General features: G+C 31.6%; 1 protein-coding gene across 4 annotated transcripts in view; it reads left to right on the top strand.

Moving 5' to 3' along the window:
• LOC119611211 (zinc finger protein OZF) overlaps window positions 1-22,047 on the top strand; it is a 43,621-nt gene that overhangs the window by 10,747 nt on the left and 10,827 nt on the right. For all 4 annotated transcript variants that reach the window (XM_037966719.1, XM_037966720.1, XM_037966722.1 and 1 more), the window contains exon 2: window positions 19,338-19,640. In XM_037966719.1, coding sequence (XP_037822647.1) covers window positions 19,338-19,640 — 303 coding nt within the window. The remainder of the gene's footprint in view (window positions 1-19,337; window positions 19,641-22,047) is intronic.

The raw sequence follows: 22,047 nt of genomic DNA on the forward strand, positions 1-22,047 counted from the left end.
AAGTTAAGGTTGTTTCAGACTCTAAAGCAAGCGGAAGGTTTCTGTCGAGACAACGAGATGGTAACACAAGTTCACTAGTGCGCGAATCGGACTCTAATATGAATGGAAAAAATCTTCGTCTAAAACTTTCACACAATCATTGGAAATGTGGATCCAATAATAAATGTTCGATGTTAGGTTAAGGTTGTCTCATAAGTAAGCGGAAGGTTTCTTTCGAGACAACGAGTCCTATAAGTGTTGGGACTTATGGAAACAAAAAATTTTCTTCCAAAGCGCTTCGCTCAATCTGTGGGATAAGCATTAGCTGATTATGGTTTTAACGAAAATCACGAGGAGAAATTACATGATTGCTGCTTTGACTCTTAAGTAAGCTGAAGGGTTTTTTTGTTTTTAATCCACTCCCTATGATAAAAGACGTAATCTGCTTTTTTGAGGCAGTCATATGATGCTTTTAGCTCAAACGCTGTTTAACCAGATTCATAAACAAATGTGATGTCCCAGATAAAAGAGTTTAGCGAACTCTGACCTTTTCTTTCTCAACAGAAATCTTGTCCAGACTTATCTATTACTCAATATAGAAAGAAACGTTTCTGACCATTCTGTGAAACAGCAGTTCGCAAGCCAAACCGATTGAAACTATCTATGTTCGATGTTAAACATTCAGGCTTTGGTGAATTGTTTGATTAATCAAAGAGCTCTACTAAGTCTCTATTGTTATATATCATATTACAAGGCTTTCCTTTAAAGTACTATCCCTTTCATCCCTTTAAGAGTCTACATAACTCTGACTCTATGAAGGAAATTATAAGGAACTAGTTACGTGTCCGTTACTTTGTAGAATGTAATGGAAAGGAACTGAAAAAGAACAAGTTACATAACTGATTTTTTATTGACATAAACTGCTTCATTACAGGAATGAGACGTTTCATTCTAACAAGACGATGGTCTAAGTCTACAACTAGTTCCGTAACTGATTCTTTATTACCACAAACTGCCTCATTTTATGAAGGAAATGTTTCATTCTAATAATATGATGGTCTAGGTCTAAAACTGTTGTGGTAATTGATTATGTATTGGTACAAAATACTTCATTATATGAATGAAATGTTTCATTCTAACAAGATGATGGTATAGGATTTCAAGTGGTTCCGTAATTGAGTTTTTATTGGCAGAAACTGCTACATTACATGAATGAACTGTTTCATTCTAATAAGACGATAGTTTAGGTCTAGAACTGATTCTTTATTGGCAGAAACTGCATCATTATATGAATGAAATTTTTCTAACAAGACAATGGTCTAGATCTAGTACTGGTTCCGCAACTGCTTCTTTATTGGCAAAAATAGCTTCATGATAATAATGAAACCTTTCATTATAATAAGATTATGGTTTAGTTCTAGAACTGCTTCTTTATTGGCACAAACTGCTTCATTATATGAATGAAATGTTTCATTCTAATAAGACGAGGGTCCAAGATTTAGATAACTTTAAGACAGTTTCGTTTGGAATATCCTAAGACTGGTTAAGAACATAAACCGTTTCTTTAGGAGTGGTAAATCGACACCTTTTGCATATTTTTTTGCCAAATTACTAAACTAACCTTAAACAACCTGTCCCATTTTTTTGGTATTTAAAAAAACAGGTCACAAAATTGAATTTAAGTATATATTTTTCATCAAATTTAAAATGCTCTGGAAAAGCAACTCCCTTTACCCATATTTGCACAAACTAAGTGCTATACCTCCCCCCCCTTTACATAAGACACGGAATTAAAACGTTTAAATCAATTGTCAGTAAACTACCCGCGGGAGGAGGACAATTATAACTTTTCCAATTATTACGTCTATGATTTTGAAATACTTTGGAATTGAAACAAATACAATTTTTTCTGCCTGGATACAGAAAAAATTTCCAAAAAAAAACATCAATACATTTGAAATTAGAAAAAAAAGAAGTACAAAATTTAAATTATCAAGTTCAACTGTAGGACGAGTAGTCATAAAATTTTCTTTTTTTAATGAATTTTTGACTATTGAATAAATAAATAAAAAAAATCGCAAGTGGTGGGGAACATGGTCAGATGGAACTTTAAACAGCAACCAAAAAATTATTAATTACTTTCTCAAAAGAATCCTTTCATTATAATGTCTTGCGCAGTTTGCCAAATGTAAATTTTGAGTTTATCAAAATTTTGAGAAAAACTATTAAATGTTTGCAAAGGATTAAAAAATATTTTACAGCACGCACAAGTGTGCCCCCACCACTACTCCTCACTTTACCCCGTCCATTTTATTAAATACAATTTATTAGCAAGTATTTGCAGGAGAACAGAAATTAATAATAAAGAAAACTCTCCTGGTTTAGGGGAGATGTTACTCTCTTCTCTAATTTTTAAGAAAAATTTCAAGACCAAATTTTCAAAAAAACACTTAACTGAGCAGATTTCTTTTTTTAGCAGCAGCAGTAGCAAAAAAAAACTACTATTTCCATTCATAAACTATTTATTTTGGCCATGTTTTTTAGCAGCCAATTGCCTGTATGCAAATCAACGTCTTCTATAGTATAGAGAAAACGCCAACGCCGTGCTTGTCTTAAGAAACAATACAATTTAGCTATTTGTCCAGAGTTTTTATAACTTAAGAGGGAATATATTGGTCAATTATCAAAGGATTTTTGAAGGAGATACAAGTATTTGTTTATTTTACCAAGGAGTTCCCTATCAAATGCTACAAGAAGCCAAAGAAAGTACCGAAAGTTTGCGTTTAATCACCGAAGACGTGGGACGTGTTTGCACAAAAAACGTATTGTTATACTATTTTATTTTTTGATTAATTGACATCTTAATGTTTTACTTTTAAAAGGATTTCATCTTGTCGTTTGTCAAATCGTTTTTTTTTTTTGCGAAAGTTAATTGGTCAGTTTTCTAACGCATTTTGAATCGTTGTGGCTAGAACTTGAGGCGCATCTATGGCTTGTTATATACTTTCAATGTCCTAAAAATATTGTAAGGAAATTACACGTTAACCTTTCATTCTTCACAAAGTTCTTCGGTGGCAACAACATAGCTGTCAATCCCAGTTAATCCTGCTTCTACATCATCACTAGCAGATCGTGGTAGTTCGCTTTTATCGTTAGTCGTCGTATATTTTGCTTCGGCTGCAGTTTATTAATAAAATATCAAAGTTTCCAAAAACAAAAAACTAATTTTATGGATCCGAATTTTCTTTTTAATTATGATAACATTTAAGTCCAGCTTATTTAAAATTTTGTTCGATTTTTTTCAATATAGGTTATAGTTCGAATCAGCAGCTTCGTTGTCGAACAGTTTTAGAGCAGCTGTGATACAGTTCATGTTTTCTTCTAGTTCAGTTTTAAAAGAGTTCCAAAATAGTTCTACTTAGTTAAGTTGTCAAACAGCTTCAGCTTAGTTCTAGTTCAGTACAGTTCTAGTTTACTTAAAGTTCAGTTTTTTTTGTTCTTTTTTAGTTTTAGTTGAGTTCTAGTTCAGTACAATTCTAGTTTACTTAAAGTTCAGTTTTTTGTTATAGTTTAGTTTTAGTTCAGTTCTAGTTCAGTTCTAGTTCAGTTATAGTTCAGTTCTAGTTCAGTTCTAGTTCAGTTCTAGTTCAGTTCTAGTTCAGTTCTAGTTCAGTTCTAGTTCAGTTCTAGTTCAGTTCTAGTTCAGTTCTAGTTCAGTTCTAGTTCAGTTCTAGTTCAGTTCTAGTTCAGTTCTAGTTCAGTTCTAGTTCAGTTCTAGTTCAGTTCTAGTTCAGTTCTAGTTCAGTTCTAGTTCAGTTCCAGTTCAGTTCTAGTTCAGTTCTAGTTCAGTTCTAGTTCAGTTCTAGTTCAGTTCTAGTTCAGTTCTAGTTCAGTTCTAGTTCAGTTCTAGTTCTGTTCTAGTTCTGTTCTAGTTCTGTTCTAGTTCTGTTCTAGTTCTGTTCTAGTTCTGTTCTAGTTCTGTTCTAGTTCTGTTCTGTTCTAGTTATGTTCTGTTCTAGTTCTGTTCTAGTTCTGTTCTAGTTATGTTCTGTTCTAGTTCTGTTCTAGTTCTGTTCTAGTTCTGTTCTAGTTCTGTTCTAGTTCTGTTCTAGTTCTCTTCTAGTTCTGTTCTAGTTCTGTTCTAGTTCTGTTCTAGTTCTGTTCTAGTTCTGTTCTAGTTCTGTTCTAGTTCTGTTCTAGTTCTGTTCTAGTTCTGTTCTAGTTCTAGTTCTAGTTCAGTTCTACTTCAGTTTCTAGTTCAGTTCCAGTTCAGTTCTAGTTCAGTTCTAGTTCAGTTCTAGTTCAGTTCTAGTTCAGTTCTAGTTCAGTTCTAGTTCAGTTCTAGTTCAGTTCTAGTTCAGTTCTAGTTCAGTTCTAGTTCAGTTCTAGTTCAGTTCTAGTTCAGTTCTAGTTCAGTTCTAGTTCAGTTCTAGTTCAGTTCTAGTTCAGTTCTAGTTCAGTTCTAGTTCAGTTCTAGTTCAGTTCTAGTTCAGTTCTAGTTCAGTTCTAGTTCAGTTCTAGTTCAGTTCTAGTTCAGTTCTAGTTCAGTTCTAGTTCAGTTCTAGTTCAGTTCTAGTTCAGTTCTAGTTCAGTTCTAGTTCAGTTCTAGTTCAGTTCTAGTTCAGTTCTAGTTCAGTTCTAGTTCAGTTCTAGTTCAGTTCTAGTTCAGTTCTAGTTCAGTTCTAGTTCAGTTCTAGTTCAGTCTCAGTTCTAGTTCAGTTCTAGTTCAGTTCTAGTTCAGTTCTAGTTCAGTTCTAGTTCAGTTCTAGTTCAGTTCTAGTTCAGTTTAGTTCAGTTCTAGTTCAGTTCTAGTTCAGTTCTAGTTCAGTTCTAGTTCAGTTCTAGTCAGTTCTAGTTCAGTTCTAGTTCAGTTCTAGTTCAGTTCTAGTTCAGTTCTAGTTCAGTTCTAGTTCAGTTCTAGTTCAGTTCTAGTTCAGTTCTAGTTATCAGTTCTAGTTCAGTTCTAGTTCAGTTCTAGTTCAGTTCTAGTTCAGTTCTAGTTCAGTTCTAGTTCAGTTCTAGTTCAGTTCTAGTTCAGTTCTAGTTCAGTTCTAGTTCAGTTCTAGTTCAGTTCTAGTTCAGTTTCTAGTTCAGTTCTAGTTCAGTTCTAGTCTGTTCTAGTTCTGTTCTAGTAGTTCTAGTTCTAGTTCTAGTTCGTAGTTCTGTTCTAGTTCTGTTCTAGTTCTGTTCTAGTTCTGTTCTAGTTCCTGTTCTAGTTCTGTTCTAGTTCTGTTCTAGTTCTGTTCTAGTTCTGTTCTAGTTCTGTTCTAGTTCTGTTCTAGTTCTGTTCTAGTTCTGTTCTAGTTCTGTTCTAGTTCTGTTTTAGTTCTGTTTTAGTTCTGTTCTAGTTCTGTTCTAGTTCTGTTCTAGTTCTGTTCTAGTTCTGTTCTAGTTCTGTTCTAGTTCTAGTTCTGTTCTAGTTCTGTTCTAGTTTTGTTCTAGTTCTGTTCTATTTCTGTTCTAGTTCTGTTCTAGTTCTAGTTCTGTTCTAGTTTTGTTCTAGTTCTGTTCTATTTCTGTTCTAGTTCTGTTCTAGTTCTGTCCTACTTCCGTTCTAGTTCTGTTCTAGATTAATAATGTTGAAGTTCTGATACAGTTCTATTTAGTTCTGTTATAGTTTAGCTCTAGTTCCCTTCTAGTTCAGTTCTTGTTCAGTCCTAGTTCAGTTAATATATTTTTAATTTCCATAATTTATGTATATGCTTGCCAAAAGACACTCGCAAAAAGCGCTAATAAGCGCAGAAAATTACACACAAAATTGACAACTCTGCTTTGCGAAATGTCAGTATTATTTCTCACTACACGACCGTGTAGAAAGGGGTAGTTGTCATTTGTTGGTGTAGTTGCTATTATTGTTGGTGTTGTTCGTGTAGTCGTCATTGCTGTTGTTGTTGTTGTAATTGCCTGTTTTTTCTTTAAGGGTAGTTGGTTTGGTTACATACATACAACACTTTGGGTATGTGAATAAAAAATGGAAAAGTTTTTTGTTTGACGAAAACTTTTCATAAAGCGACAAGTGTTTTGTGTTTGCAAATAAATCAAGCATATTTTTGTGTTAAAAAATACCCACAAAAAAATTTCAATAATCAAAACAAATAACACAAAAAGGAAATATAAAAACAAACGGTGGAACACAAAAAAGAACAATAAAAAACAAAAGAAGGCAGCAAAAAAGCACCACAACCTAAGACATTAACATTTTTTTTCGCTTAAATGTTAATAGCGGGTTTGATAGAGCGTGTAAGTAAGTGATAAAAAAAGGCTTAAACTTGTTATATTTAACACCAAATGGTTTAATTGGCCTTAGAATTAGTTTATTAATTGAATTATCCTTTTTGTTTCCTGCTTTTTTCTTCCTTTCTTTTAATAGTTAGTTTTTGGTAGGAAAACGCACGTTTTTTAAAGGATTTTTTATGACAATAAATTTTGATTTTCGGTAGTAATTTTTTGCAAAGGATTTTTTGCAACCACAATTTTTTGATTGGTCTTCACGGACACTTTTTTGTTTGGAATTTAATGTTTTTTCTGGGACCACTCAAATGTGTTCGTTGTTGGCAGCAAAAAAAAAAAGTACTTCGCTCTTTAACTGTGCGTTCGTTAGAAATTTTGTAATTTATTTGATACAAACATTTTTGCATATCAAATCAATGGCACCGCTTTGCTCCACCAAAAAAAGTATTATATAGACATAATATTATAGTTCTAACCGGTGTTTGTTATAATTGTGTGCGACTGTACTAATTTTTATTGGTTTACACTTTTTTTGTGTATATAGAAAACTTTCTTGAGATGATGATGATGACGATTACGATGGTGACGATGATGATGATGTTCTTCTTGTTAATTTCGATTTTTTTCCTATTGTTCTCAATATTTCCACTATTTTTATTTAAAGTTTTTAATTTTAAGTTTATACACCCTTATAAACCCCATCTCCAAACCATTTGCTTCAATGATTCTTTTTTTTAATATTCAACTTGGAATAAATGAAACAAAAACAAAACAATACAACAACAACAAAAACAGAAAAACTAAAATCACATACAGCGGCGGAGATGCCACTGGTGATTTTGAGAGCTTTTCCTAAAACCCATAAAAGGAATAGGCCAAAAATCCCACATTATTAGAAATAAACTAGAACAGAACTAGAACAGAACTAGAAAAGAACTAGAACAGAACTAGAACAGAACTAGAGTAGAACTAGAACAGAACTGGAGCAGAACTAGAACAGAACTAGAACAGAACTAGAACAGAACTAGAACAGAACTAGAACAGAACTAGAACAGAACTAGAACATAACTAGAACAGAACTAGAACAGAACAGAACAGAACAGAACTAGAAAAGAACTAGAACAGAACTAGAACAGAACTAGAACAGAACAGAACTAGAACAGAACTAGAACAGAACTAGAACAGAACTAGAACAGAACTAGAACAGAACTAGAACAGAACTAGAACAGAACTAGAACAGAACTAGAACAGAACTAGAACAGAACTAGAACATAACTAGAACAGAACTAGAACAGAACTAGAACATAACTAGAACAGAACTAGAACAGAACTAGAACAGAACTAGAACAGAACTAGAACAGAACTAGAACAGAAACTAGAACAGAACTAGAAACACAACTAGAACAGAACTAGAAACTAGAAACAGAACTAGAACTAAAGAAAGAAAGAAAAAAGAACAGAACTAGAACAGAACTAGAACAGAACTAGAAGAAACTAGAACAGAACTAGAACAGAGAACAGAATAGAACTAGAACAAAACAGAACTAGAACAGAACTAGAACAGAACTAGAACAGAACAGAACAGAACTAGAACAGAACTAGAACAGAACTAGAAGAACAGAAAAAAACTAGAACAGAAAAACTAGAACAGAACTAGAACTAGAACAGAACTAGAACTGAACTAGAACTGGACTAGAACGGAACTACAACAGAACTAGAACAGAACTACAACAGAACTAGAACAGAACTAGAACAGAACTAGAACAGAACTAGAACAGAACAAGAACAGAAGAACAAGAACAGAACTAGAACAGAACTAGAACTGAACTAGAACAGATCTAGAACAGAACTAAAACATAACTAAAACATAACTAAAACATAACTAAAACATAACTAGAACAGAACTAGAACAGAACTAGAACAGAACTAGAACAGAACTAGAACAGAACTAGAACAGAACTAGAACAGAACTAGAACAGAACTAGAACAGAACTAGAACAGAACTAGAACAAAACTAGAACAGAACTAGAACAAAACTAGAACAGAACTAGAACAGAACTAGAACAGAACTACAACAGAACTACAACAGAACTACAACAGAACTACAACAGAACTACAACAGAACTACAACAGAACTAGAACAGATATAGAACAGAACTAAAACATAACTAGAACAGAACTAGAACATAACTTGAACAGAACAAGAACAGAACTGTAATTAGAATAGAACAGAACTTGAACAGAACTAGGATAAAAAAATAACATTGAAATCTTATATAAGAGAATCCAATCTTCTGAAAAGTCTTTAAGCTAGATATCAGCAGTGGTTTGCATTCATTGATTTAAAATATTTACAATTAAGAACCAATTAGTTGGGTTTGAACGAAATACCTTCTAAGTAGGACTTTTTCAATCTTCCTACCAAGTAGCAATAACTGCTGTAAGCTACAGCTTTTCGTTCGCCAGCAGCGAAAATGTTTCTTCTGATAGAAATATTCGGCATCCATGGCATCTGTTTTTCCTATATGCATGTCTTACCACCAAACAGGCTTTGAATTTAGCTTTAGATTTTTGTTCTGAAACTGGGCAACTCTTTTTCCAAAAGGATATTATATTCAGTCTACCTCGATCTTCTTTTCTGGAGTCCACGTCGTAAACAGAAGTTTCAGCTTTTCGATCAGAAACTGGGATACTCTTCTTCTGATAGTTATCAGATCTTGGCATCAGCGGCATCTTGACTTCTTGTCTTTACAATCAAGCTTTCTATTTTAGGCGTTCTCGTCGTCTTGTCTTTACAATCAAGCTTTTAAATTAAGGCGTTTTTAAGCTTCAGCTTTTCCGAGCAGCTTCACAGAATTTAGTTTTCTCTTTGTGTTGAGATTGATTGAAGTGTTTCCATGTTTCGTAGACACAATCAAAGTAGAATTTTACAGAGTTTAGAGTTTTCTTTTCGCTGAGATATATTGAAAAGTTTCCGAGTTTCGTGGACATAGTCGAAGTAGAGCTTAAGATGTTCTGCTCTACTTCCGAGTTTCGTGGACACAGTCAAAGTAGATGATGTTTCCCAGCAGCACCACAGATTTTAGTCGTTTCATTGGGCTGATTTTGATTGAAAATTTTCCGAGTTTCGTGGACACAGTCAAAGTAGAGTTAAGTATATTTTCCCACACAGCTCTACAGAGTTTAGTCGTTTCATTTCGCTGACTTTTGATTAAAGAGTTGCCGAGTTTTGTGGGCACTGATCTGCGATATTTCCTTTACGATTGAGGTTTTTTGATATTGAATCTTTTGAAAGCCATAGTAGACTAGAATTTACGTTCGACCAATATTATTTAAAGATGTATTTTTGTTATAATTTGGGAGTTTACTTGAAGTTGAAGGCAATTCTAGTTGTTTTCTGTGATATTACGATATCGGGAAATACATATCTCTGTAGTATTAGATCAGCAATTAAACAACATAAACGTATCGTGTTTCACTTAAAATCACTCTTCAAGGTCCGACATTATTGGAGTTTTCGCTCAATGTTTAAGACTCCCCCAATGAACAGGAACGCCTCTCAATAGAGTTAGAACTAGTGGGTGCCCTAGTAGTTCAAGCACCTTGCTAATGTATAGATTTTCTTCCAATTCCACAATTCCCAAACAAATTGTTTCCCCGCCAGCCATACAACAACAGCTCAACAAATCTGGCATCACTATTTAAAAAGCACACACAAGTTAAATATAAAAAAAGAGTACAAGAAAATAAAACATCTTTACGTAGTACCATTCAGATGCGTTTCTTAAGAAAGGTGTGGAGTGGGGCACACAAAACCAAAATTTCTAAAAACTGAACTGAAAAAAAATCTTACTTTCCCTGTCTTGCTCATTAACGAAATATGAGTTTTGAAGAATAACGTGAGAGCGCCAACAAAAACAACAACAACTAGAAGAAGAAAACGTAAAAATTATTATGGACAACTTTTAATTACGGGAACAGGGTTGTCGTTTTAAAAAATTTTCTAAATAAAACCGGTTTAAAGGGTTGAAATGAATGGAAAAACTATATTTTTTTTTTTTTTTTGTTTTTGGACAGAAGTTTTAGACGACGTCTAGTTACAACAAAAACTTTCACTTATACACTCAACTCAACTATTTTTATATTTTATTTTATTATTTGTATGTGTGTTGAGCTTAACAAAGTTTTCATTTAAATTTTAATTACTGGGAACCGCGCGCGCTGTCGACGACGTTGAGAAGACATAGACGACGTCGTCTAAGATTTTTTGAAAAACCACTTTAAAGGGTTGAAATATTACTAGTATTGAATGTATATGAAGTTGGTTTTTGTTGGATTTTTTTTTTGGTTGGGAGGGGATGACCAATTTCCTTCTTCTTCAACACAAACATCGAAGACGACGACGTCGGCGATAGGCAAATCTTTTGCAAAGTTATATACAACAAGGAATAGTTTAGTATCAGCAAAAGTTTTTGCAGTCAGTAGTAGTAATGTAACACTAACGTCCAAATACAGAATCAAAAAAGATCCAAGGTTTTTTTCCTGCTGTTCCTTTTTTGAATTCAAGTGAAAAAGTGTGAAAACTGAAAAAAATCATAAAAAAATATTAAAAAAAAAAATTAAAAAATATTTAAAAAATTTAAAAAAATTTTAAAAAATATTAAAAATTTTAACAAAAAATATTAAATAAAATTTTAAAAAATTATAAAATTTTAAAGAAATAAAAAAGTTATTTTGTGTAATTTTGCAATTTTTAAAGGATTTTTAAAGATTTTTTTAAGAATTCTAGGATGTTTTTGTTTTTTCCGCATATTTTGGCATATTTTAGCATATTTTGGCTTATTTTTGCTTTAAAAAATTATAGTTTTTTAAAAGTTTTCTATGTTTAAGTGTTTTCGAGTGTGTTTTTTTTTTAAGGATAATTGTTAAGTGTTGGTGAAAAGGACTAGAAAATTAGCGGGAAAATTTAACCGGTAGCTAAATGCTTGTGTTTTTCATTCCGTTTTAATGAAACCTTCTTCAGTTTTTTTTGTTGGTTTTTTAACAGTGTTTTGGCCCTTTTTTTGTTTGTTGTGTGGTTTAGTTTTGAAAAATTTTTCATTTTCCGCCGGTTGCTTTTGAACAAAACACAACTTACAGGATTTTGAAATAAAACAAAATTAAAAATATTTAAAAAAATTAAGAAATTTTTAAAAATTTTTAAAAAATTTTCAAAATTTTAAAGAAAATTTTTGTTTTTAATTATTTTTTCCTCATTTTTTTTCTCTAAAAAGAAATTTTTATAATTTTGCCGATTTTTTTTTTTGAAGTTTAAATAAGACAATAAAATACAAATGTAAATTTTTCTTTTGGTGGTTTTGCAAAAGCAGGCGCACAGAAGACACACACTTTTTTTGCGGGGGGACGACGACGACGACACACAAACCCAACTAATTTCCCTGCTAACAGTTAAGAAAAAGAGAGCAAAATTATTTGCAGTTGTTGGAGTGTTACAAATGGCGCTCTTTTATAATTTTAAAAGATTTTCCAAAAAAAAAAAAAAACTATTCATCAAAAGGATTAGATATTTTTTTTTGGAAATTTTTCTAAACTGCCAGACTTTTTTTTAACATAATACCTTACTTCTAGTTATAAAATATATATCAGGGGAAACTGTAACAAAATTTTAACACAAATGTGATATAGTTTTTACCAAAAAATCTAAAAAATTAAAAAAAAAAAACGCAATTTAACCAAAAACAACGTGCAATATTTATACTAATGGCCGGTTATAATTTTCAAAACGATTTTAAAATCAAAACCGAATGGAGTACATTATTTGCAGAAGTTATGAAGGTAATAAACCAGCAGAAAAAAAAATCCAAATTTCTTAAAAAAAAATTTGAAAAATTTTCTTAAAATTTATAATTTAACTTAAATTCTTAAATTTTTATTAATTTTTAAAATTTTTTTTGTTAATTTTTATTTCATTTCTTTTAATTCCCAGAAAAAACCCCTTTTCTGGCCTTTTTTCTTAAACCTTTTGGGAATCTTTTGTTTTACCTACCATCTGGCAACTCTTATACACTCCTTTGCCTTAGCTAAGCAAACTAGTATACTATATTTTCTTTAAGAAAATTGTTTTTTTTTTTTGTTGTTTCCCACCTATTTAGATTTCTAGTTTCCCCTATTAACAAAAGAAGGCGCGAGTCAAATGATAAGATGAGAACAAAAACTGCTACTTTTTGATTTGTCCAAAATGCAAAAACCGTAACTAGAAATACCTGGTGGGCAAGCATATGATTCGATAGGAAATTGTAAATGTTTTAAAACTAAAACCTAAATAACCAATTCAAAAAGGATATTTTGGAAATTTTCCAAACTTTTGATAAAGAAAAAGAATGGAAAATATTGATGACATCGGTTTTAAATAGAGAAATTGGGTCTCGATTTCGTTTAATGGTCGACTACCATTACAACACTTTAAAAAGCATCATTAGAAGTTCCTATTTTCAAACTCCCTTTCCATTTCAAAGCCTTTGTATTTCGAAAATGATTTTGGCTTTCTAAAACTCCTTAAGTTTTGGTATAATACAGAAATTAAGTCTTGATTTCGGAACCTAAATTTCGTATAAATAATCACCCTTAATAAATCCTCATCAGGAGTTTCTATTTTCAAAATCTCTTTACATTTCGAACACTTTGTGTTTCGGTAATAATGTTTCGAATATTGGTTCCACCACCCTTAATAAGTCCTCATCAGGAGTTTCTAATTTCAAACTCTCTTTACATTTCAAACACTCTGTGTTTCATGTGCATTACATCCCTTTAAAAGGTCTCATTAAGAGTTCCTAAAATGAAACTCTCTTTTTCAAACTTTCTGATTTTCGTTAATAATGGTTTGAAACTTGGCTTCTTAAAACCTCATAAATTCTTCTATATCGTAGCAGATAAATGACTACATATAACCTAACTACAAAAACCGAATTAGCAAATAATAGTTCGTTCATCTTTCCTTAATTAGAATCACATATCTGCAACTTAAAGTCCTGTGCAAATAAGTCACGAAAACAGCTGGAATTTAACTTTCTATACTCTCTCCAAAGCCAAGTTGTTGAAAAGTTTTTAAATGTTCAAATTCATCAAATTGTTTTTTCATCTTTTCTTAACTGCAACTTAAAGGCCTTTCACCAAACAGTTACATATTCTTTCCGCAGCCAAATCGTTGCTAAGTTTTTAACCATTAAAACTTACTTCCTCCTCTAGAGACAAGTCGTTGCAAAGTTTTTTAAGCGCTAAAAATGTTGGACACTTACCTCATGCTTCTTAAGAGTTTCTGCATTCACCGACGGCTAAAGTTCAAGTGTTTGCCGTCGGCTTAAAGTTCCAAAAAGCCGACGGGTTTTAGTTTTCATAGCAAACGTACTTGTAAAGGAAAATTTTACCAACAAATGAAATTTGTATAAATGGAATGATAAATAACGATGTAACCTAGGTGATGAATGGAACACTAAAAAGTGTGTGAACCGAAACTTAACTTAACTTAACAAAACTGGATCCTCCTCCCAAAGAGCAATGCTTAAGCACCCTTCTCCTTGGATTAGTGAAAAGCGGCAACGTATGCATTTCTTCGCTGGATATCAAGTCAAGGTTCGGCAGTTAAATGGAATTATCATTTCCCATGACAATTGGATCTTCGCTTCGGAACGATCCGATTCTTACTCGATCAAAGATTTTCAACTCAGCGATAGCTCTATCAAACGCCACTTTTCGGCCACAGTCAAACTGTTACAACAACAATAAGTATCATCTGAAAATCTGCGAAGGTTTTGAGCCGACTTTTAGCTACAATAGTGGGTTCTTCTAAAGAGCAATGAGTAAGCGCTCTACTCCTTGCGTTAGTGAAAAGCAACAACGTTAAAGTATGCATTTCTTCGCAGTGCTTTAGATATCAAGAATCATTTCGGCAGTTCAATTGAAATATCATCTCCAGGAAGTACAAATTGTTTAAAATCTGAGAAGGATATGCGTCAACTTTTAGCTACTAAAGTGTGTCCTCGTAAAGAACAATGCTTGAGAACTCTCCTCCTTGGATTAGTGAAAAAATGTGGCTTGGAAACGAAATAAAGAAACCTTTTGGCAATTCAATTGAAGTATCTCAAGGAAGGACAAGTTGTTTCAATATCTTCGAAGGCTGTGAGACGACATTTACCTACAAAAGTGGGTCCTCCTAAAGAACAATGCTTCTGAACTCTTCTTCTTGGATTAGCGAAAAACTGTACAAGTTGTTTCCAAATCTGAGAAAGCTATGAGACGCTAATTAGCTACAAAACTGGGTTCCCCTAAAGAGTAACGCTTAAGAACTCTCCTCTTTGGATAAGTGAAAAACTGTAACGTCCAATTATGTATTTTCTCATTGTACTTTGGAAACGATATGAAGAAACATCTTGGCAGTTCAATGGAAGTATTATCTCAAGGATAAAGAAGTAGGCTGCGAAGGCTGTGTTCCGATATTTACCTACAAAAGTGGATTTTTTTAAAGAGCATTGCTTCAAAACTGTCGTCCTTGGATTAGTGAAAAACTGTAACAGTGAACTAAGTATTTTCTCGCTCTTATACTCGTTACATCACATATTTTGAAGGTTCAACATAATTCGTCTTAAAATGTCTCAAATGTTGGGGGAGAAAGTAAGGAATGACAATATCTGACCTAACTAATCCATTCAACTGCAAGATGAAAGTCATTACATCCTTCTTGCGTCCACATCAGATAGCTTCTTCTGATGCATTGTACGAGGAAATAATTCAAACGTCTCAAACCATCAGTGGAATGAACGTAAAACCTAATTGGTAATCAATGGTGAATGTTCTTCAAAGCCGAAGATACTTAAACCGAAGTAATCCAAACGTATCAAACCATCAATGGAATGGAACGTGAAACCTAATTGGTAATCAATGCTGAATGTTCCTCAAAGCCAAAGATACCTAAACCGTATTACATTCCAGTTGTTTGAGCTCGACGTTATCTTATCATAATGATAAGAGGCATTTGAACTTTTTTATATTAATTTTTGATTATTTTATCGGTGATTGAGTCTCATAGAATGCAAGCTAATTTATGGGCAATAATCATTGCGGAATGTGACGAATTGTACTCAAGTGGTAATGTACTAACAAATTTCTAAGGGATTGGTCTGGTCAAGGGTTGAGAAAGCAATCCAACGTTTCGAATTTTTGAACTTCCACAACGGCATAAGAACTCTACCAACTTCTCCGATCTTTTAACAACATTCACAGAAAGTGTGATGAAGTGATCTAGTTTCATAGAGTGCAAAGCAACTTATCCGTATCAATCATTGATAAAAAGCAAGTGGAATGTTTCAAAGCGTTCAAGAGTCGTCATTAAAGTTTTATTGGTCATCATACTGTAATGAGTACTTAACAAAAACCTTCAGTTGTAAGATGATGGATGCTCGACCATTTTACATCCATTTCTGCTAGATTGATCTCAATAGTTATTAAGGTGTGCAACATTCAAACCAAATAATAAGCAATAATCATCCTAGAGGAACCAGAGTTTCGGATTAGTAATATAATTCATATTCGTGTCGTAATGCTCTCGTCACTTTTTGTGTGGACGAAAGAATTGAAAAGTTCCAAAGTTCATTCCATTAAATTTGCACAATAAACTCTTATAGATCCACTACCTCATACGAGATAAAGCTGCCGAATTTCTCAAACAATTGATACTTAAAAGAAGGACATTGGCAGATGTTACATACTACATCTCCTACTCTTCACATTGAGAACATCCAAAGTGATTTGAAATTTTTAGGAAATTTGGATACCGAGTGTACTTGCAGAACAATCAGGAGCCAGTAATGTTCCTTAATCACAGATATTTAGATTTTAACAGTTATTGAGTTCATGACAAGATTGCAAATGTGGAAGTTTCAAGCGAGTTGATGGAAAGTGAAATACTGTTGCATTAGTCAACATTTCTTTAAGGTAACTTTAGACTTTAAAAAGCATGGAGTCATAACAGGACAACAATGGAACAGTGATTAGTGAATTGTTATTCAAATGCAGGATGAAAATGTTTTCAATATGAACACATGCAAAGGAAGATAGTTGATCAGGGATTATCGAAGTTGAAAAGGGAAAAGGGTAGACACATTAATCCGCAGTTCCTCTATTTAGTTTGAGCAGTATTTCATTGCTCATTGGAAATAAGTCCTTCTTGCATCAAGAGTTCATGGATCCTATTCTATATTATAGTCCCAAAAGGATGCTTTGTGCTGCAGATTCACCAGTGTGATACCGACAGAAATTGAGTTACAATTGAGAATATAATATCGTATAAGACCCAATATAGAGTATAATTCCATTAGAACTCAGTTATACAAAGTCTTCGAAAAGAAAGGTATCGACAATCGATCTTTAGTTCCTCAATTGTGTTATGAAATATTTCGGAATACACCAGGAAACTGGGGTCAAACTTTGCTTCAATGTTTCATATGTCCAAGATCGACCAGTAGATCAAAAAAGCTTTCATCCCTTAGCTCTTATTGATCCACAAGAATCACATTAGACTGAATCACAGAACTGTTTTATGGACCGATCCTTTGAATCAAGAGACTTTCTAAGAAACCATTTATGAATGATGGAGGCATTCTTAACTTTCAGGAAGTCACAGGTAAAGAACTTCTCATGGTCGAACGTTTAACGTTGATTAAAACTCATTGTCATTGGATTCCTTCTTCAAAACTCTTTCCAAAGCTCTTATAAGAAACGAAAGCTTACCTGTTTAGAATCCTTCAGCTTTATATTGAAAGCTTTTAGAAATAAAAACCACTTTCCAGCGGCACTAATAGATACAGTAGGTTCGAGTACAGTAAAGATCCTCATTACTTTGTAGATGCGATGCTTTTTGTGTTACTGAAGCCTCGAAACTTTGAACGATCAAAAGTTTACCCTCAAGCGAATGAAGTCCAATAGCTACTAATGTTGTGACTAGATAGAAGATCACAACTCTTTCTAAAGTCTTTAAAAAAAAGTTGAGAGTGCTTCGTTATAAAGCTTCGTATTTGACGATTTCTAGGAATAAAGGTCTCTTAACCTTAGCTTTACATTTTTCAAGTCAATTGAATCCGTTAACACAGGACCTTCAATGGAGTCAAAACGGAGTTCCTTCGCCTCTACTTGACTGTTGACCTCACAACTCTGCAGTTAGCTTAACATTTTTCAAGTCAAATGAATCCGTTAAAACCTCATTAAGACCTCAAATGGAGTCAAAACGTAGTACCTTAAACTCTACAGTTAAACTACCACGATGGCCAGGAACTCACGAAGTTATTGCAGTATTAGGGAAGCCATGAAACTTGAAATATTCGAAAGTTTCAAAATCTCTGACTACAGTCTAATCTCTATTCATGTTGGGATATTGAGAGAAAGACAGTGGATCACTATTTTTTTCAAAGTCTTTAGAAGAATGAAGGGAATACTATTTATATTGTATCTTGATATATTGTCTTGATGCTTTTTAGGATTGAAGATCACAGATAGATCACTTTCAAATTAGACTAATGAATACGTTTGGGTTCTTCTTTTGATTCTATTTAAGATCACTTTCCACATAGATATTATTCTCTTCAAGTTAGGCTATTGACTCCCATAACAGTGGGCTCATATTTTGATTCTATTTAAGATTTAAGGTCACTTTCCACATTGATATTATTCTGTTCAAGTTAGGCTATTGAGTCCCGTAACAGTGGGTTCTTCTTACTCTTCAGATAGGAAACTGGGAAGTTTAAAGTCTAAGATTTTTAAGATGTTTCAGAGAGAAGTATTTTTCCCCGATATTGAACGATTTAGACTAGTGATTCCTTGATCTTTAGTTTCATTAATATTGAGTGTCCGATCTGTGTAAACAAATTAATCCGGATGGAATTTCTTAAAGATGTTATGCATCAATTCAAAATCCAATTTTCAAGTTCTAAAGACTGATCATTATAAGAAGATCGGTTCTGTTCTTAAAGAGCTTTGATTCCTTGATCTCCAGTTTCATTAATATTGTGTGTCCGATCTGTGTAAACCAATTAATCTGGATGGAATTTCTTCAAGATGTTATGCATCAATTCAAAATCCAATTTTCAAGTTCTAAAGACTGATCATTATAAGAAGATTGGTTCTGTTTTTAAAGAGCTTTTAAAGAATTTCCTTTGAAACGATCTTGTTTGTGTTTAAAACAAATACTCAATATGAAAACATTTAATAGGATTTTGAAAAAAAAAGTTGAATTTAAAATTCTTGTAAAAACTGTGCTCTCATTATGAACAGTACTGCAAGATCGCCACCGTGTCATTGTTTTCCAACGGCCTGTTTTAGGTACCTTTAACCTTTTATCCTTTTTAGAATTAGATTATATTGCTCCTCCCCTATACTGCTACGCCATTGGTTGCAATACAACAACTACTCTATAGCGCTCACAATGTTGTTGTTTTTTTTTTCGTTTTGTTGTGTTTTGTAGTTGTTTTTTTTCTACTTTGTTGTTATTTTTTTTTTTTCTTTTATGTTGTGTTATTTATTTTTTTTTGTTACTTCTGGTTGTTGTGTTTTTGTTGGTGTTGTAGTAGTAGTTGTTGTTATTTTTAAAGCGCTGTCTCTTGGCAGGGTTTAAACGAGGGGACAGAGATGTAAAGATAACCACCAACCTTACAATAGTTTACTGTGAGTTGGCTATATACTGTTGATACTTTTTTTCTTTTTTTTATAATTTTTTCATTATTTCGATTTTTTTTCTGTGTTGTTGTAGTTTTTTTTTTGTTTTTTTTATCCAATGTGATGTTAACAGTATGATGAGGCTTGATATTTTTTTTTTTTACTTTTTTCACTTAATTTTTTTTTATAAATTTTTCTATATTTCCAGTAGTAGTGGCCTCAAAGCTGTTTATTATTAAAGTACTAGTATTTAGGTTCTTGGCTATTTTTATTTAATATATATTTTTTTTTAAATCTGCTGTTCAGAAAAAGAAGTAAGACCCATTTTTTGGAATATACACATTTTTTTGCAAAAGCAACAAAAAGTTTTATAAATTCATTATTAAAATTTTTAAAAATATTAAAATTTTCTTTGTTCCATTTTACAGTTGTTTCAAGTACCCGGCTATAATATACCCACCTGTGTAAAGTGTTCAGAACATTTGACCAATAGTGGTAATGGCTTCTATCAGGCAGTAGCTGCCACTGCTACTGGTCAACCGGCTTTGACAGCAACGGCGGCGGCAAATGCTAATAATACTTCAAATAACAACAATAATAATAACAATACAACAACTAATAATACCAGCAATACAGCGAATAATTTGAATCAACAACAAATGCCTCAACAACAGCTACAAAACTCCACCAATTCGACCAATAGTCTACAATCGCAGGACGATTCGGAAGAAGTAAGTTTGTTTTCGGATAAAATATTTGTTAAATCTCTTATATTTTTATGCATATTTAATAACTATACTTAATTTTTTATGGTTTTCATTAATTTTGCTTTACTTAACAGTTTTTTTTCTTTTATTACTAATTAACTTTTTATTTCTAAATAAAAAATACACCTACAAAATCCATAAAAAAGCGCGTCAGAACTTTGAAAGTTTGATTTCTTCCTTTAATTACATGTATTTTTTAAAATTTTCATTATTAACTTAAAGAAAACAAAATTTCCTTTAATTTAAATACAATATTGTTTGTGTTTCATTAAATTCCATTTCGTCCCTTTAACAATTTTTTACCAAATTTCATATTTTTTGTTATATTTGAAATTAAACTTAAAAAGGTATAATTTTTCTTTAATTTAAAGTCCATTTTCGCTATGTTTCACCAAATTCCATTTCATTCCCTTTAAATTTTTTCTGCAAAAACACAAGCATTTCTTTAGTTTTTTATTTAAACAATAAGTAAAGCGAATTTTCTTTAATTTAAATCTATTTCTGCTAATGTTTCACAAAATTCCATTTCGTTCCCTTTACATTTTACTGCAAAAACACAAGCTTTTCTATAGTTTTTTATTTAAACAATAAGTAAAGCGAATTTCCTTTAATTTAAATCTATTTTTGCTTATGTTTCACCCAATTCCATTTCGTTCCTTTTAACATTTTTCTATAAAAAATCCAATTTTTCTATTATTTCTTTCTTTAACATCATGAAAAATACATTGAAGTTAATTTAAAGTAGATTTTCTACATGTTTCATAAAATTCCATTTCGTTCCTTTAACGTTTTTTTTTAGCAAAAACACGGAAATGTCTTTAATTTTTTATTTTAACAATACGTAAAACAAATTCCCATTCATTTAACTACAATTTCCTTCCATTTAAATCATGTTTCATCATATTCCATTTCGTTCCCTTAAAATTTTTTCCGCAAAAACACAAAATTTTCGTAAATTATTTATTTAAACTTAAAGAAAACTAAATTTCTTTTCATCTATATATAATTTTGTTCATTTTTCATCAAATTCCATTTCGTTCCCTTAACGTTTTTTGCTGCAAAAACACAAAATTTTCTTTAATTTTTTATTTAAACTTGAAGAAAACAATTTTTTTTTTCATTGCAATCCAATTTCGCTCATGTTTCACCAAATTCCATTTCGTTCCTCTTGCGATTTTTAAAGAAAATCCATATTTTCTTTAATTTTTACCTTAAACATCATTTAATTACTGTTTCATCATTTCTTTGATAGGGAAAACAAATTTTCTTTTATTTAAATCCAATTTTGCTTGTGTTTCATTAAGTTCCATTTCGTTCCTTTGAAAATTTTTCTATAAAAAATCAAAATTTTCTTTTATTTTTTACTTAATCAAAAAGTAAAACAAATATTATTTTATTTAAAAACTATTTTTGTCGTGTTTCATATAATTCCATTCCGTTCCACTTACGATTTTAAGGAAAAATCCTTATTTTCTTTAATTTTTTCCTTAAACATCATAAAAATATAGTTTCTTTAATGCAAATTTACTTTTATTTAAATCTAATTTTCTCATGTTTCATTAAATTCCATTTCGTTTCCCTTGCAATTTTTCCTGAAAAAATATATATTTACTTTAATTTTTTGTTTTAATATCATGAAAAATACATTTTCATTAATTTAATGGCAATTTTCACCATAATTCGTAAAATTCCATTTCGATTTTTGGGCAAAAGCATGACAGTTTTCTTAAAGTTTTTAATTTAATATAAAATGAAACAAATTTTCTTTCATTTATTTTTATTTTTGGCAATGTTTCACATAATTCCATTTCGTTCCTTTTCCGATTTTTCTATAAAAAAATTAAATTTTATATTAATTTTTAGTTTCTCAAAAAGAAAAATAATATTTCTTAAATTTAAAGCAAATTATTGTAATGTTCCATCAAATTCCATTTCGTTCCCTGAAGTATTTATCGGTAAAAATCTAAATTATTACTAATTTGTTGCTTCAATATCAAGAAGGCTTCATTTTATTACCTTCAAATCCACTTTTTGGAGTGTTTCATTAAATTCCATTTCGTTCCCTTAGTAGTTTTTGTTGAAAATTGAAAATTTTTATGAAATTTTTCCTTGAAACTAAAGAAATAATTCTTTTACCTCAATTTAAAACCATTTTTAGGCATGTTTCATAGAATTCCATTTCGTTCCTTTATAGATTTTTCTTGAAAATTTTTAAATTTTATGAAAGTTTTTATTTCAACAATAAGAAAATGCTGTTTTCTTTCATTTAAAATATATTTTCAACATGTTTCATTAAATTCCATTTCGTTCCTTCTATGATTTTTAGCCCAAAAATGCATAATTTTACTTTATTTTTAATTTAAATTATTTT

The sequence above is a fragment of the Lucilia sericata genome, unplaced genomic scaffold (assembly GCF_015586225.1).
Source record: "Lucilia sericata isolate MDLA Ls3-8-SP2 unplaced genomic scaffold, ASM1558622v1 Contig001391F_arrow, whole genome shotgun sequence".
NCBI lineage: Eukaryota > Metazoa > Arthropoda > Insecta > Diptera > Calliphoridae > Lucilia > Lucilia sericata.